The sequence below is a fragment of the Thermobia domestica genome, chromosome 10 (assembly GCF_964235325.1).
Source record: "Thermobia domestica chromosome 10, izTheDome1.hap1.1, whole genome shotgun sequence".
In the NCBI taxonomy this organism is placed as follows: domain Eukaryota; kingdom Metazoa; phylum Arthropoda; class Insecta; order Zygentoma; family Lepismatidae; genus Thermobia; species Thermobia domestica.
Window position 1 is genome coordinate 210,790,605 of NC_137463.1, and position 18,937 is coordinate 210,809,541.

At 36.6% G+C, this 18,937-nt stretch overlaps 1 protein-coding gene across 1 annotated transcript in view; it reads left to right on the forward strand.

The window, feature by feature from the left end:
- LOC145662162 (uncharacterized) overlaps positions 1-18,239 on the forward strand; it is a gene marked incomplete in the record, with an annotated part of 54,449 nt that extends 36,210 nt beyond the window's left edge. The window contains 1 exon segment of the mRNA XM_081727497.1: positions 17,881-18,239. Within this exon segment, the coding sequence (XP_081583623.1) occupies positions 17,881-17,986 (106 nt within the window).
- Positions 18,240-18,937: the final 698 nt, after the last annotated feature.

An 18,937-nucleotide genomic window follows, 5' to 3' on the forward strand; every position in this document is an offset into this window, starting at 1 on the left:
GAACTCACTTGGTTTTACTCAAACGTAACGGTGCTTCAGTGATGCCAATATGATTTGAGGGTGTGAGCGCAACAGTGGTCTAACCCACATTTTTAAAATTGAGAAAAATCAAGTTAAACTTAAACACATGTTTTTTTTGTACAAAATATATACAGGGGTAGACAAAAAATCTAAAACGTTTGCAAAAGTGTGAAAATCATACATAGTATGGTGTGGGGCCCTTTTTTGCGTCCACAACAGCTTGGATCCGATGTGGAACGGACGTATACAACTCCTGAATCGTGGTATGTGGAATTTTGTACCATTGTTCCTCCAAAACATGCTTCAGTTCCTTAAGGGATGCTGGTGGAGGGTAATGAGACCGAACACGCCTTTCTAACCCAGACCACAATGGATAATTCATGTTCAGATTTGGTGATTGTGGGACCCAGGGGAGGTGTGATAGCTCATGGTCATGCTCCTCAAATCATGATTTCACAGTTTTTCAGCGTGACAGGGTACCAAATCATCTTGGTAGATGTCATCACCACCAGGGAACAATATTTGGGCCATGGGTAGAACCTAGTCCTCCAAAATGGCCTCATACGCCTTAGCATTCATCATTCCATGCAGGGCTATGATGGGACCTGCGGAAAACCACGATATCACTGTCCATACTGTACAAAAACCACCCCCATTCTTTATAGTTGGGAGCAGACAGTCTGTATAATAGTCCTGCGGCGGTGTTCTCCATACGTAAACACGACCGGTTGTTGGAAACAAGGTGAAGGTCGATTCATCGGACCACATTGCGTGTTTACACTGCTCATGAGTTCACGCCTTGTGGTCCCTGCACCATTGGATACGCCTCTTCGCATTTACTGCTGTGACCAGGGGTTTGGTGATAGCGGCTCTGCCATGAATTTTCATTTTATGAAGTTCCCGTCCCACTATTTTCAATGAAACCGGGTTCTGTAGGCCGGAATTGAGTTCAGACGTAATTTTCATTGCAGTTATCTTCTTTTTAGGTGCTAATATCCGTTTTAATACCCTCCGGTTCCTATCTGACAGGATTATCTTTCAACCACGGTTGTGCTTTGCGGACGTCGTTTGATCATGAATTGTGTATGCCCTCGTGACATTGGACACAGAGCCTTTCGATACCCTCACAATGTTCGCCACTGTTGTCACTGAAGCTCCAACCAGACGGGCACCAACGGTCATGCCTCTTTGGAACTGTGTCAGGTCGCCCATTTTACCGCACCACTTTCATACCACGACACTCACAGGTGAACTGGTTACTGCTGAAGGAAGAGGAAGGTCCAGATGACACATTGAAAAAAAAAAAAAGATTGGCAACCGCAAAACGTGTTGTACAGTGGAGAGCCAAACTTACGTGTCCTGTATGAAGTGTTTTTAGATTTTTTTGTCTACTCCCTGTATATGTACAATGTATGACACATTCAACCACTAGTAGTTGCTTTTGGTATATTGTACAAAAAGCACATGTGTTTAACTTTAACTTGATTTTTCTCCATTTTTAAAAAATGTGGGTTAGACCACTGTTGCGCTCACCCCCTCATTTGTAGTCGAGATGACTTGGGCATTGGACCGACAATCGTGACGTGAAACCAATAGAAAATTCTAATCTCTCTCTAGAGTATGGTCGGATTTTTAATTGTTCTTGAACTTTGAACTTCCTATGTTCGAGTGCCTGTCGAGATCGGTAATTCTGAAAAGTGTAAAAGAAAGACAAAAATAGTCAGGAATCTATCTATCTATATATATCTACATATCTATCATAGTCAGGAATATTTCTATCTATCTATCTATCTATCTATCTATCTATCTATCTATATATATATATATATATATATATATATATATATATAATATATATATATATATATATATATACCTCCTAAATGCATTTTCTGCTATAGGTATATGATTTTTAAATTATTCTACAGAAAACTAATGTTAAATATTCCTGTGGGTGTACTCAAGTTACTCAATTGAATTGTTTACTAAGAAGCATTTAACTACTAACTTCGTGCAAAGTAAGAGCTAAATAATTAATAAACAAAACGCTAAGTATGCAATAAATAAATAAATAAATATAACATTGATTTTGACACTTAACATTGAAACACAAAAGTAAACTGCTTTTGATTTGTAAATAATAATAGTAATAACTGGAAATCTTATTTTATTTGAGCTATTTATTCCAATATTGCTCTTTCGTGACCACGTTAATAATACTCGTGCTTTCAGTGCGTGTGTGTGTGTGTCCCGAGTTTGATTCCCAGTTGGAGTTATACCTCGGATGTAAACTGAAAAGTGCATTCTTTGCAAGAGAACAAGGTTTATGGAAAATATTTGAAAGATACAATATATCTGAATCATTTTCCCTTGGGATACAAATTTCAATCTAAGTAAACTAATAACAGCCAAGTGGTTTGGGTACAAAACCTCGCGGCGACAACCTCGCGGACCAAAACCTTCCGTGGCCAAAACCTCGCCTCCCAAAACCTCGCGGCCCATAACCTCGCCGGGCCGAAACCTCGCCTGGCCAAAACCGGTGAATTATGTTTTGAATTCTATCAACACACTTATCAGAGAAGATATTTCGAAAGAAGTCTCTCAAGCTTCAATATTTTCTGTTCTATTAGACACTACTCAAGATATAGTAGTTTCAGGCCAGTGCTCTGTTGTTTTACGGTATGTTGTTAAAATGATTGTTAAACAAAATATTGTTGTCATTGTAAAATGCATATCTACCACAGGCCAGTGTCCTTGCGGTTTATTGCTGGAAATTCTGCAGAAGTTGAACCTTGCTATTAAGAAGTGTATTGGAAATTCAACCGATGGCTCAAGTAACATGCAAGGACAATATTCGGATTTTTTCAATTCACCTATGATCAGTTACACGCGTGATTCAGTTGATTTTGAGTTTAACGGCCCTTTTAGCAGCGAGGCTATATGAGACGGGATATAGTGATTTAAGGGAAATCCGAAGCACACGAGCTCCGCCAGGAATCGAACCCAGGTCTCCCACGACAAAGGCGCATACGCTAACCGCTTAAGCACTAAGAAACTCAATTACACGTGTGGTGTTACGCTCATATACTCAATCATGTCATATGTGATCTGACAAAAAATTGCATTGATTCTGTGTCATTGTTCTGCTGAATGACAGTGCGATATTTATGCGTGAGTCTTATCAGCGAATGGACATTTAGAAGATCAAATGTTAACAAAGGCGTCTTACAGTTGTTGCGGAAACAAGATGGTAGAAAACACACTGTTTTTCAGAAAAAGTTTGGTCATTTTTCGAACCCAGAAAGTGCTTTGTATATAGAGTTGACCATAATAATTAAGAAAATTGCTTCTACAGAAAATATCAAACCAAAAGCTAGGTGTAAAGCGAAAGGATATATAAAAGATCAAGTTCAAAACAACTCGGACAGCACAAATGTTCCTTAAGATATTTCAAGTGACAACCTCTCTGTCAAACTATCTCCAAATAGAGGGTGCTGCTAGTGTAGTTCTATCGGATGGTGCAGACTACTCTGTTCCCAGTGAAAGAGTAGAGAGATGATTTTGAATCCGTTAAGAATGCAGCATTAAGCTTTGCAGAATGGCCCAATAACAAATTTGAAGACTTAGAACGTGATTTTTTTTTCTATTGACCTGTCGACAGTTCGCCTTCAGAGATGGACAAAGATTTTCCTGTGAATATGAAGATGAAGCTGCTTCTATCCAATGACCAAGTACTGCATCGACGCATTCAACACAATATTGGACATGGTAGTTTCGAGTATTTCTTCAAGATTCAAGAAGCAATGTACTTCATGGATTATTTGGACCCTAGACACTTCAACCAAGTAACAGAACTTCCAGACGTGCCTTTCGATAAACTTACATATTTTCTGAAAAAAATCAGTAAAGAAGTTTCCAAGGATACTATAAATGTATTCTCTTGGACTTTTAAAGGACGTGGATATCCTTGAAAGGCAGTCTTGATGACGAGCACAACCGAGAAAAAATGACTGTGCTGATGGTGCAAGTGATTCAGAATTAGGAGAAAATCAGTCTTGGGAAGTAACGTAACGCAAGTAACGCGTTACTTGTAACGCGTTACTTTTTAAGTAACGTTTCCTAGTAACGCGTTACATTTTTTCCAAAGTAACTGTAACGGTAACGCGTTACAAATTTTTAAGTAACGTACCTAGTTTGCGTTACTTTTTTCGCGTTACATTTCGGATGAGTAACTACAATATATGTAATTTTTTCGCAAACAAATGTTTCTTTCCTGTGAGTGAATTTCTCAGGAACAATGGAGCATGAACGATGTCAGTGACCGACGATTCCTGCACTGTTCGCCTTTTCCTGTTTCGCCTTATGATCTCTAGCAATGAAATTTGCATGTAAAACCTGTTATCACTTTTCATCTTAATGTAAGGCGGAACGGGAAATCTCGGTGTGCATTTTCCCGTTCCATCTTACTAACTTTATGTTGGTAGGCTTGCAAATACATTCATAGATATAATTTGATTTGTTTATTTATATAACAAAACATAGTGCCACTTGCTGTTTTTTGGAAGATAAGGACAGCCTCAGGGAAATAACGTGTACTGATTGCAAGCACCTGAAAGACTTTGTCTTAGATTTTGACAGCTCCAAATCAATACAACCAGTGAGTGAACTACGAGTGCAGTGGTACTGGTAATCTATTTTACTTTGATTGGTGTTGTTTCTATAAAGATGGAGAACGAAAATATTTTATCGTTCGAACATTTGAAAGAATATTTTTCTTAAAAGCTGAAGATGATGGTGAACAGAATTTAAAAGTAAAGTGGCGCCCCGGCGGGAAATATTTATCAACAACTAGGGTACCATAATTAACGGCATTCAGTAAGGGGTTAATATGAATAAACTGTGTTCTGATGAGCAGGCCTTCTTTATTGATGTAATGTTGATGGTATGTAATATTAGAGTTCTTTTAGATCAGTTTGCTTATACTAAAGTCCCGTTGATTATAGAGTTTGGAACAACTAGCTTTAAAAAGCATGTATCGATTTTAGAGTTATTGGCAAGTTTTGATTCATAACCAGTTGATGTGTTCTCATTTTGTCAGTTGTAGTGTATTGTTTCTCTATATTCTGTATTTTTAATTTTACATAGCAACATTGTTATTATTATATAATTAGTTTAGCAGAATAATAAGCAACCATTTTTTCTAACGCATAGGGATGGGCACGAGTCAAGCTAAAACTCGACTCGAATCCAAGTCGAGTTTCGAGTCGAGTCAAAAGTAATATTCTCGAGTCGAGTTCCGAGCCGATTCACTGTTTTTGGCGTCGAGTTTCGAGTCGAGTCGAGTTTGATAAATGGCTCGCTCGTTTTAACTCGTTTTGAATGCATGACCTGATTACACTGGAAAGCGAAAGCCATAAGTAATGTAAGTTAAGCAGTAATATGGAATACTTTTAGTGTTGCTCACGAGAGGGGACACTGCTCGCATCTCGTCTCGTCTCGATAGCGAGACTACAAGAGATTTTTTATAACAAGCTTAGCTCGGCTTGACTTAACTGAGCCGATGGCTCGAGCCAGCTCGCTTGGGGGTGAACCATCGGCTCGAGCTGGCTTGGTTGGGATGAGCCATCTGCTCGGTTCGACTCAACTGAGCAAAGGGCTCTAGCCAACTCGGTTGGGTGAGCTGTTGGCTCGGCTCACTTCTCGGTTTGGGTTGGTAGTGGATGAGTTGTGAGCTGATCTGTTCGAATCGTTGACAATTCTAAACCTGGGCCGAGCAGTCTTGAAGATATTTGACCTGTGCCCTATAACTTTTAACAATGTTTGGCTCGAGCCCAAATACTAAACCTAGACCCTCAACCGAAATTCAGAAGCTCGTGAACAATGTCCTTGACTCCTAGACTTCACGACTACCGAGGTTGGCAATCAACTACGTTTTTAGTATTCAGATATGAACCGCCTATCTTTCATGTTTATACACAGTGTTGTAATAATAATAATAATAATAATAATAATAATAATAATAATAATAATAATAATAATAATAATAATAATAATAATAATAATAATAATAATAATAATAAAGTTGTAGTACCATTCATAACAATTATATTGTCTATGTAAGGTACTTAAAGAGAGTACTCGAAACTACACACCAGATTTGGCTCTACTCGACTCGAATTCGAGTCGAGTTGGAGGAAATTTTTCAAGCCGAGTTCTCGAGTCGAGCTCAAAGATGTCTTTTTGTAGTCGACTCGAGTTTCAAAGAAAACTTGCTCGAATTCACTCGTGCCCATCCCTGCGAGTAACGCAGTACGCCTATGGCATTTTAGTCAATGTTGCATTACATTAAAATGTTCATATAGCTGTCAAGTAAAAATTTGTCCTTGCATTTACTTAAATCGATTCAGAACGTGCAATAATAATAATAATAATAATAATAATAATAATAATAATAATAATAATAATAATAATAATAATAATAATAATAATAATAACGGTAGTAATAGTAGTACGGAAAACTGAAGTAATAAGATTTTTTCACATATTCAAAGTTTCGGACCTAAAAGTAACGCGTTAGTAACGCGTTACTTTCGAAGTAAAGTAACAGTTACTTTTTTGAGGCAAGTAATGCGTTAGTAACGCGTTACATTTTAAGAGAAAGTAAAGTAACTTGTAACGCGTTACATTTTTACAAGTAACTTACCCAACACTGGAGAAAATACATTTGTTTACAAGGAAAGCGAATGCAAAACGTGTTGCAAAATTGTCCAATGTGCTGCTTTTTAATTTTGCAGAATTGTAAATTTTGCAGTAATACTTATCCAGGTTTCCAGCATACAAATTTTTATTGACTTTGCCCGTAACTCAGGTAACATGTGAAAGAAATTTTTCAAAACTGAAATAAACTGAAATACGTTAAAAATAGGCTAACGAGTACCATGTCTCAGGAACATTTGAAAACATTTATGTTGATGTCTATTGAAAAAGATTTATTAAAAAATATTTCGAATGCAAAAGTGATAGATACAGTAGCATCAAAAACTAGTACACTAAAACATCTGCTAATTTTGTAATATAGTATACGTTCTCATTGAACTTCATATAATATTTTGTACAATTCAGAATGATATACTGATGAAAGAATATCAGGTTTTAATTGTCAATTGTTAATACTATTGACTTACTGTAGAAAGGAAACTGTGCAACTTGATTTGTGACACTGAGATGCTGGTGGCCCTTGTGGGAGAAAGCGCCCGTGCCCTCTAATAATGTATATCCGTCCTTGGTCCAAAGCCTGGATAAAGTGTGATGGAAATCAGCAAATATTCAAATATTGCATATGCAAGATTCTTGCTGGTCTTGGTGTTGCGAGAATCTTGCAGGCATGGTCTTAGTCTTAGCCTTAGTCATAGTCTTGGTCTTGCATCGGTACTTTTCTCACCACCAATCTGTTCAACTTTTAACTTTATTTTGGCCGATATATACTGTATATACTTATACTGTCCTATCAAGTGGTACGTTTTGTCGCCTGTCATTATTTGATGGCTGATTGGAAGACTCTTCGCAATTAGCCCTCCAGTCAAGTGGTACATTTTGTCGCTTGTCGTTGTTTAAAGTGTTTTTAGAAAACCCTTCACAAGCATCCCTCAGGGTAAGTGGTACGTTTTGTCGGTGGTACGTATTGTCGCTAGTACGTTTGGTCGCGTATTCGTTCATATATCTAACCCAGCGTTTCCTAACCGGTGTGCCGCGAGGAAATGGAAACAAAATTATTAATTCTATAGCAACCAAATTGCAAGACATACGAAAATATGTATATTTTTGTATTTCACATTACTATGAATTTCTACCATGGAAAAATTTACTGTAATTGTAATATGTTATTCTACACCTATTACTGTGTAGTAGACAGTATTACGGCTCGTACACATTTCCACGGTTAGCTGCTTGGTTACGCTTCATTTGAGAGTCATACTAACACCGAGAAATGGAAGCACTTGTACGGTACGCGTCATGTGAACGTTCGTAGAACACTCATTCGCACGTGAATGACAGAACAACACTTTATTCAACAGCTGTGTTTTGACTTCGACGCATCGCAAGCTGTGTGATTGCAATAATATGCACCGGTTTTGGTTAAAACAGCAAAGTTAAAAGTACAATACATTTGTGTGTTCGTTCGTTATTTAGTGATCTTTGTTCTTAGTGAAAGGTTGGATATAGGCTTCGAAAAAGAAAGCATATTTTTAAAAATCTGAGTCCTATATTTCATTGCAATTGTTTTCTATTTTAAAATTAGACTAAAAAATAAACATAATGAATTAGCACACGGGAAAACCAATGATCGAGCTTTCATCTCTGTGAGCAGATCAGTAATCATAGAAAAAAAACACCATGGTATTTTATATTTGCAAATAATAATAATATCTATAAGTGTGCCGCAAGAATTCATTTACACCCGTAGTGTGCCGCAAGTTGAAAAAGGTTGGGAAACGCTGATCTAACCTCTCACAGAATGTCTAAAATTTTTGTAAACGATGCATTCCGTAACTTGAAAATTTCCGTTAAAAAGTATATTTTAACATCCGTTGTTTGCAACACAGGTTCCGACTAATCAAGAGAATTTAACACCTTTTTTTACCGTTAAATTCATGGGACCGTGAAATATTTCTGTTTAATAAGGGGCCTGTTGAAGGTATTTTTTACTGTATTAAAAGCCTGTATTCAAAACCTTATGCTCTTGTTTAAAAGAGAATAAATCCACTTAAAATTACTTTTTGTATTCAATTATGTGTTAATCCTAGAATATTTTCTTCTAGCGTAACATTGTTCGTTTCAAACAGCGTAACATTGTTCGTTATATATAAATTTACAATATATAATATTGATACTTTAAATGGAATAAAGTGATTTGAGCGAGACATGGAGCATGAATGGGAAGAAGATAAAGTTATCGAAAACAAGACTTAGTAAGAAAGTTACGTTTCCAGAGACTTAGGTGCATATCAAAGCAACACAAGCTTATATTTAAATCATCTCATAAACTCCTTAAAGGAAAACTTATCTCAGAAAGTAATTGCTGTGGCAAGTTTTAGATTTTGTAAACCAAATATTTTAATTAATTGTAGAGCTTATTTTCAAAAGGGTTGTTCATTTCTTCCCGAAATACTTTTTAAGGGGTTTCCTTGGGATGATCTCTGTCGAGTATTAAAAAAAAAAAAAAAAAAAAAAAAAAAAAAAAAAAAAAAACCGCACCTGGGTTGTTGTTTTATACTTATAGAACTCCTTACCGGACTTCAAACTGCTATATAAGGCGGCCAAAAAATAGGGCGCTGCTGAAGTTTAAGCTTTTGCTGTCGAACAAAATGGAAATGTCCCCTTCTGAAAACAAGCATACTTACTTTGAAAGTATTACTTGTTTAGCATACACTTTGCAAAATATACTTTCTCCTTGAATTGTTAAGGTCTCTCAACTTCAATCCATTGTTTCAGAGGGTCCATTAATTGTAGTGCTACACCTTCAAATTTCAATTTTAACTATCTCAGAATGTTGTCCATTTTTGTCCACCCAAGAAAAATTTTGTACAATTTAAATAAACGACGGAAGGCCATTTCAAAATTTAGGCCACTTCGATCACCTGTCGTGCAACATCTCCAAATTCGAATTTTAGTTAGCTCAAAATTTGATCCAAATCCATGAAAAATTTTGTACCATTCAAATTAACAAAGGAGGTTCGTTTCAAAAACCTCCATTTTGATCACCTTTAGTGCGACATCTTCAAATTCGAATTTTCATTAGCTCATAATTTTGTCCGGTTTTTGTACATTGGTGAAACACGAAGAAAAATAATACAATTCAAATAAACGAGAGAGGGCCATTTGAAATTTTGGTCACATCGATCACCTGTAGTGCGACATCTTCAAATTCGAATTTTAACAAACTTAGAATTTTGTCCAATTTTTTTACATTCTTGAACCACCAACAGAAAGATATATACCATCCAAATGAACGAGGGAGATTCATTTTAAAATTTGGCCACTTCGATCACTTGTAGTGAGACATCTTCAAACTGGAATTTTAATTAGCTCAGAATTGTTGGATATTTGTACATTTTTTACCACCAGGAAAAAATTCGTACCATTCAAATAAATAAGGGACGGACATTGAAAAATGTGGCCACTTCGTTCACCTGTAGTGAGACATTTCAAATTTGAATTTTAAGTAGCTTGGTGGTACAAAACTCTACAAAAAACAGTGAAAATTCTAAGCTAGTTAGAATTCGAATTTAAAGATGTTATACTACTGTTGAACGAAGTGGCCACAATTTTGAAATGACCCTCCTTTGTTAATTTGAGCGTTTAATTTTTTCTTGGTGGTACAAAAATGTACAAAAATTGACAAAATCCTGAGCTAATTAAAATTCGAGTTTGAAAATGTCACACTACAGGTGATCGAAATAGTCAAATTTTGAAATGACCTTCCTCATTTATTTGGATGGCACAAAATGTTTTGTTTGTGATACAAAGATTGAACAAAATTCTAAGCTCGTTAAAATGCGAATTTGAGCATGTCAGACTGATGGTTGTGGCCAAAATTTCAAATGACCCGCCCTCGTTTATTTCAATGGTACAAAATTTTTCTTGGTGGCACAAAAACGTACAAAGATCGGATAAAATTATGAGCTATTTAAAATTCAGATTTTGAACATGTTGCACTTCAGGTGATCGAAGTGGCCAAACCTGAAGTGACCCTCCCTCATTTATTTGAATGGTACCAAATTTTTTCTTGGGTGAACAAAAATGGACGAAAATTGGACATCATTATGAGCTAGTTAAATTTCGAATCTGAAGATCTCTCACTACAGGTGATCCAAATGTCCAAATTTTGAAATGGCCCTCCCTCTTTTACTTGAATTTTGCAAACTTTTGTCTTGGGTGCACAAAAATGGTGAAAAATTGGACAAAATTGTGAGGTAGTTAAATTTCAGATTTGAAGATATCGCACTACATGTCATCAACGTGGCCAAATTTTAAAACGGTCCTTCCTCGTTTATTTAAATTTTCAAGTTTTTTTTTCTTGGGTGGACAAAAATAAACGAAAATTGAACAAAATTATGAGCTAGTTAAATTTCGAATTTAAAGATCTCGCACTACAGGTCATCAAAGTGGACAAATTTTTAAATGGCCCTCCCTCATTTACTTGAATTTTACAAAAAATCTTGAGTGGATAAAAATGGACAAAGATTGGACAAAATTCTGAGGTAGTTAAATTTCAGATTTGAAGATCAAAGTGATCAAAGGTGATCAAAGTGGCCCAAATTTTGAAATGTTACCCCTTTGTTAATTTGAATGGTACAAAATTTGTTCTAAGTTGGACAAACTTTTGAGCTAATTAAAATTTAATTTAAGGATGTCGCACTATAACTAAATAGGCCCTGTTTCAGATCACTTCTAGAAGATTTTTCTTTCGGTATTTTTATACTGCTACAGGACCACACAATTTCAAATCCACACACACACACACAACAGTAGCAACTTTAAAGTGGAAATTTTGTTCTTGTTGATTTGACACCGTTATTTATATCTTCTATTTTTTTAAAAAAAAAGTAACAATCATGCATCATTGCCGGGAGGATGAATCACTCACCCCTTTCTTATTCTCCTTTCACATGACCTTGGTAGATATTCTAAACCAACAACAATGAACCATTTAAAGATCTTCAGTCTATTTATATTAGAAACTTGGAATTTCATTTATGGGGAAAGTTATTGCACATTCAAAATGATCAATTTGGTCATTTCTTTAAATATGCATTTGTATGCAATAACGACATAAACATGCACTAACCTCTGAAATATGCAAATATATGCACTATAAAACTCTACTATTTTAACCCAAAACAACTGAAACGAATTTCTGTTTAAAGAGCATATCAATATCACTTCAGGAAAAAAAAAAAAAAAAAAAACACGTAAATATGCAAAAATCCGAAGTCTAGTAATAAGCAACCTTAAATTGAACTTTCATTCATTAAGAAATTAAGTATTTACTATAATTTCAAACATATGCAGTAGGTAAACTTTATTTTGATATTTTAAATAAACATTAAACATATTCTTCACCTTCATTGATCAATATTGAGAAACTCGCAAAGAAGGCTCCTCCTGAATTTCAGTTACATTTCACAAAATATTTTTTACCATAAAAGAATCGAAATTGAAGAGCTATTTGTGTTCTCATATACAGAATAAAATCATTACAAAAGTTAACAATTATTACTGGAAATTAATGCTGTTACCTACTTCGAACATTAAAAAAAAAAAAAAAAAAAAAATCAATGTACTGAAATCTCATTTCTTATCGATAGTATGAAACATTGTAAATAGTTGTTAATTTCCATAACTGTTCTCGAAGTGCGCCTGTATACAACCAAGGGTAGTTTTTCCAAGTTTCACAAAAAAAAAAAGTCCAAAATAAGCCTTGAAAACAGCTCTTATTTGTAAAAGAATACATAATGATTGCTTTTGGCTGTTGGAATGGTCTGACCATGAAGCTTGATACAAATTCAGAGTACCAAAGCAACAAAAGCTGCTGCTCTTATGTGTAAAGAAAAAGAAAGAAAGAAAGAAAAGAAAAGAAAAAAAGAAAATAAAAAAGAAAAGCTTGGTAAGGTGAATTCTACTTCGCCTCGGGCGCTGTAATCTCTAGCTACGGCTCTGATGTAGAGTCAGTAGACCTAATGGGAATATTCTCCAAGAATTTAGGTGTTTCCATTCTCCTCCACCCTTTCAACTGTAGAATTGGATATTACGTACAAGAGCAAGAAGTAGCAGCACGTGTCTTAAAACATTACCTACAAGGCCTACTAATGAATACTTTCAATGTTCAACAATTTCTCCCTCATTTGGTAGATAATAAAAGTGTGTGTGTGTTTACATATATATGTTATTTATTACCCTAGAATCCACTCTTCACCAGCATTTGAAAGTTAAGACAAGGAAAAGTGAACGTCAAGACGAATCCAATTAATAAAAGAGATACTTGAAAATGGGATTAATAACATATAATAAAAAAAGAAAGAATTGAGGGGGGGGATAAATACGTGATGGAATATTAAAATAGTGGTAATCTTTCTTTCTCTAATTCCGATAAAAATAGAGTGAAAGTTCAATTAACTTGACATAAATTGTGAAATGAAATAAATACGAATGCTACTACATACACAATTTGCTTAGAATAATAAACGAACTGTTATTCTCCTTCATTTATCGTTGTAATAAGATTACCTTTAATAAGGTTAAGTGGAGAGAGGATTGGGAAATTATTATTAAGATATTTTGCACATACTTGACACTTACTGTATAAGAGGAAGAATGAAGATTTACTGATGACGCTTTTATGCATCTTATTATGCAAGTGATTCAATAACACGATTGTTATCTCCTCTCGTTTCTATGAAACACAATATCAAAAAATGTAATATGAAGAATATAATAGACCTAATATAAAGTTATATAGGCCATCATTCAAATCTTATGTAATGTTATGTAAGAAGCATTCTATCTACTTGATTTCCTGTCAATTATTTGGTGTTGCCAATTGCAAGATGGATTGTATCTCTTTTTTCCCCCTTGTTACGAAAGGAAGAAAACCACTACCTTATTTGTTTCGGTACACAACGGCCAAGAGCTGTAGCAAACACAATGTGATTATTATAACAACTAGAACTGTCAGATTGAACCTTGGTAAATTGTTGATAACCTACGAAATTGCATACTGAAGAGAAATATATATATTAAAGAAACAACTGGTAAATTGCGTAAATCTTCTTTTCTTTTCTTTCTAGCGGCAATAGTACAGTAAAAAATATATTGCGATCATGATCAAAGGAGAGAAAATATATGAAATTTTAGATTTTACCAGATTTATATATTTCATGTTCCGCACATAACATTTCTTTTTCTTTTATGTTTGTCCATCTGATCGCGATGTGTATGCACATCCCTACAAGGAACATTGTTCAACACATTGGAATCCAAATTTAATCTTAAAGGTTTTATTTTCTTCGTACTCTCAGAAAGAATAATTTTCAAGGGCAAGAAATCGATATTTACTATTATCTCGGAAACTGCTCTACGGATTTTCTTTACATTGTATAAATTATTTTTTCATTAGCAATTACATTAGCATTAATCATCAATAAGTTCTCTTGGGAAAATCTCAAAATGGTAGTTTGCTAGTACTGTGTGTCTTTTGGACGATTCTCCAAGGCCGATTTTATTCATATCTAATATGTAAAGATAATTACCAATTTTGTGGAGAGCTTGGCAACACGTCATATTTATGGGTTGGCAACGGTCGGACGGAGACAGTAAAGCTAGGGTGTTGATGGTAGTACTTTAGAACAAGTTACGTACTACCTGAGAAGCAGTAGAAGGAAATGTACAGTAAACTCAGAGGACAGGATAGTGTAAAACGAGCGTCTTATGTGGTTTCCGAACAGAATAATTGTTGACTCTTGGTTATCTCTTGGTTGCGTGCCAAAAATTGTAAATGTTTTTGAAGTGTCATGAGGTACAATGTCCAACGTGACAGACTACAAAGCTCACGCCATAATCACGATGGTAGAAAGGAAGAGTGGTGAGAAGAAAACCTTCAGGGACACCACCAAATATTAAACCGGATTGTCACTCAGAACTCTCGTGCGACTACGGTGCAAGTGATGGAAGAACTCAAGCAACATCTCCCACAGTTGTGTCAACAGTAACAATCTGCTACAAGTTACGCGACATGGACAGACAAGGACGGGTTGCACGGGTTGCACGGGCACAATCCCTGTTAAATCACCTCAATGATTTAGCACAACGTGAATGATGCTACGAACATGCAATATAAGACCGCTGATGCCTGAAAACAGGTGGTAAGGTTGGATTAGTCATAGTTCATCTTATTTGAAACCATGGGTCATTAGGGATGCGCACGAGTCGAGATTTAGGCCTATCTCGATTCGTCTCGAGAAAATGTTGTCTCGACTCGACTCGAATTCGAGACGAGACGTCTCGAAGTTCTAGTCGAGACGAAATATACGAGTTAAAATATATGCACACATCAGCCACAATATTATGACTATCTGCCTAATTGTCAGTATGTCCACCTTTGGCACGGACAACAACGCCTACCCGTCTTGGCATGGACGCAATGATCCTTGAAAGGTCACTGGAGAGAGTTGGCACCACATGCGTACACATAGGTCACGAAATTACCGTAAATTCTGGGGAGGGGGGCGATGCGCTCAGACGTCACGTTCAATCACATCCCAGATATGTTCGATTGTGTTCAGATCCGGCAAGTTGAGGGGCTAACACATCACTTGGAACTCGCTCCTGTGTTCCTCGAATCACTCCATTACACTCCTGGCCTTGTGACATGGCGCATTATCTTGTCAAAAAATGCCACTATCGTTGGGAAACAATGTCGTCATGAAGGGGTGTACGTAGTCTGCAAGCAGTGTACGATATGCCTCGGCAGTCACGGTGCCTTGCTCGAGCTCCACTGGACATATTGATGCTCATGTGAATGTTCCCCAGAGCATAATTAAGCCGCCGCCAGCTTGACTCCGTCCTGCAGTAGAGGTGTCAAGAAGCTGTTCTCTTGGAACACGACGTATTCTTACCCTACCATGGTCATTATGAAGAAGGTATCGGGATTCATCAGACAATGCAACGCTCTGCCACTGCGCCAAGGTCCAATGGCAATGGTCACGTGTTCATTTCAGTCATAGTTGCCGATGTCGTGTTGTTAACATTCGTACATAGATGGATCATCGGCTGCGGAAGACCATCGTTAGGAGTGTTAGGTGCGCTGTGTATTCAGACACCCTTGTACTTTGTCCAGCATTAAAGTCGGATGTTAGTTCCGCAACAGTTCACTGCCTGTCCTGTTTTACCAGTCTGCCAAGCCTACGACATCCGATATCTGAAATGAGGAGAGGTTCCCCCAACCCCTCGACGTTTGGACGTCGTTTCCCCTTGGTTTCACCACTTGTTGAAGACACTCACCACAACACTCCTTGAACACCGAACAAGCCCTGCAGGTTCTGAAATTTTCGTGCCGAGTCTCCGGGCCATTACAACCTGCCCTCGGTCAAACTCAGATACATCGCACGCCATCCCCATTCTATACACGGCCAGCACTTCACTAATTAACTGAGTTGAGCTGAAAATTAAATCTTGATCTCGAAAGATTAACTACTAAGTTTATGCGTTCTGTACCTTTCTAAAGTAATAAATGCTGGAATTGGTTTCAAGGCTGTTTCTGACTGAATACTTTCTTCAAAACAATATTAAAAATTATAGACATTTTTGGAGACATTCGAGTCGAGTCGAGAATTTTACTAAGTCTCGACTGGACTCGTGTTTTGACTCGAAAATTCGAGTCGAGAAATACGTTTGTCTCGACTCGTCTCGAATTTTATAAAGCGTGTCTCGACTCGAGTCGAGATTTGAGACATGTCTCGACTCGTGCGCATCCTTATGGACCATGTTTACGTATGGCGAACACCCAAGGAAAGGTATGGTCCGTAGTGTCTTTGCCTAACCGTGAAACATGGTGACGACTCTGTGATGCTACGGGAGGCAAAATCGCAGTTTTCAGTTAATCTTGTACGAACGTCACTGGACGTGTTTTGTCAACATTTTAGGAGACTACGAGTGTATCCTGTGGTTCAGATGTTGTTTTCGAGCATGATGCCATATTCTAGGATGATAATATTCCCATTTACACAGCTGGAGCTATTACAGCCTTGTTTGGATAAAGTTTGGAATAAAGTTGAACATCTCATCTGGTCTGCTCGGTTTCCGATCTAAATTGAAATCTGTGTTCCGTTTCGAAGACACAAATTCGGCGCAGGTTTCTGCTTCCATCTTCTTTCTCGGAACTGAGTGACGCACAGCTCGCAGAATAAGTAATATCCCACTTGGTACCATTTATTACCTCTATGCTCCATTCTATGTTGCATCAGAGCTGTTCTGAGGGTGAAAGGTGGTTCAACGTCATATTAATTTGCTAAGCTACACTTTTTCCTAGCTATATCTATTAGATTGATCAGTCGGGGCTACAAGTATACACCACTCCTAGCCATACAATACGGCATAAGTCACTCTTCTTCGAAAAAGATTTTTAAAAAATGTAGTTTATTAGTAAAGTTGAAATAACTAAAAGAATATTGAAATTATTTAAAATTTGGACTTTTGTGTTTACATCTTTATACAAACACAGGTTATGAAGACCAATATTTAGTATAAACGTAAGGTTCGACCTACAGACTGGGACTTCGACTCGAGGCCACATCCCGTAAGGGTTTGCGTGAACGCCACACAAAATCTGCGTTTTTACTTTGCGAAGATAGGCATAACCATTATAAATGACTTTTGCATATTTTGCATTGCGTTATGCTCTGCACGGAATAAGGCTCCACTGCATGGGTGCAGAAACCATTACGCAAGATCAACAGTTACAATTAGGCCGTTCCCCACCTCATTATCTCTCCTCTAAAGAAATGGATTACAGAACAAAATTACAGGCTAGGCTTATATTTGTTACTTTACTTCCGTTTATGGAGAATATACAGAGATTATTTAGAATGAGAAGAATATCAACAATGGTTCGAACAATACTGAGTAAAATGAACGATATAAATGTGAGGAAAATCAGTTAATCCTTGTGCTTAAGGATTGAATGAAATCCTTAAAGAATAAACTTTCTGTAGCTGTTAGTTTTATTGCTTTCACGTAAAGAAACCAAAGTCTTTACTTGCAGTGACCATTGTAAAATAAGCTTCATAATAATTTCTGTTCCAGAGGCGACGGTATCCTCCGTGACTGCAGGAATCTTCAAGAATGTGGAATCTGGTCAAGAAAGAACATGCAAGAAAGGAAAGGTCTTGATAGCAGGACGACAAACTAAATTCTTCCTTGGATAAGCTCAAGATTTCCATTTGGCGTTTGCGTGTCTTAAATTATTATGCAGCTGTCAGCAGAGAAGCACTTGTACTAATTGTATTGTCTTGTATGAAAATTGTAATGGATTATTTTATAATTGAAGAAAGAATATTGTAGGATGATCTGTAATTTAATAGCTCATTTTTGGACATCTTTATTTTTTTTTATTAGTAGTCTACAATTATTTGAACTAGTATTATAAATGAAATGAAATTTTACTAGTAGTTTGTTTCATTTTAAATATTATAAACTCTATCATACTATCAGTGACGTAACTAGGAGGAGCAAACAGGATTTGTGCCCCGGGCGCCGGAATGGGAGGGTACAAAATTGAGCAAATATTTGGAGGAGCATTTTGGTTTGGTTGGTCAGTGGGCAATTTCTTGCCCCAGGTGAAAACTAGCGTAGTTGTATCGTTGCATATTATTAACGTAAAACGTAAAAATATCCAAAGGTAACATAATTGAAGCATTTCCCCGAATGAGTTTGTACGGCAGATTTTGAAGTTTTCAGAGTTAACAGTGGAATCATCCTCTATAGAACATGTGTGATATACACTGAAAGGTTCATTTATCCTTTGCCTAACATACGGCACTAGTCAGTGATGCCAGACTGTAGGGAAAATCCTATTTAGTGGGATTTTTTGAAGTTATATTTTCGGTTGAGGAGAAAGGGCAACATATATGGGATTTTTCATATAGATATACGACATATATAAAATTCATGTCAACAAAATTTTCTACGGGCGATAAGTAGACGTAATGAGTCATCAATAAGCACGAAATCACCGTTGGCCGTCAAATTCAAAGTGTTTACGCGAAGTCCTTTCTTTGCTGTCAAGAAAGTGTGTGGTATTGGGGAGAGTAGATTATGAAACGAGTTTAACCATATGCTGTGCTCAAAAACCAAGCGCCAA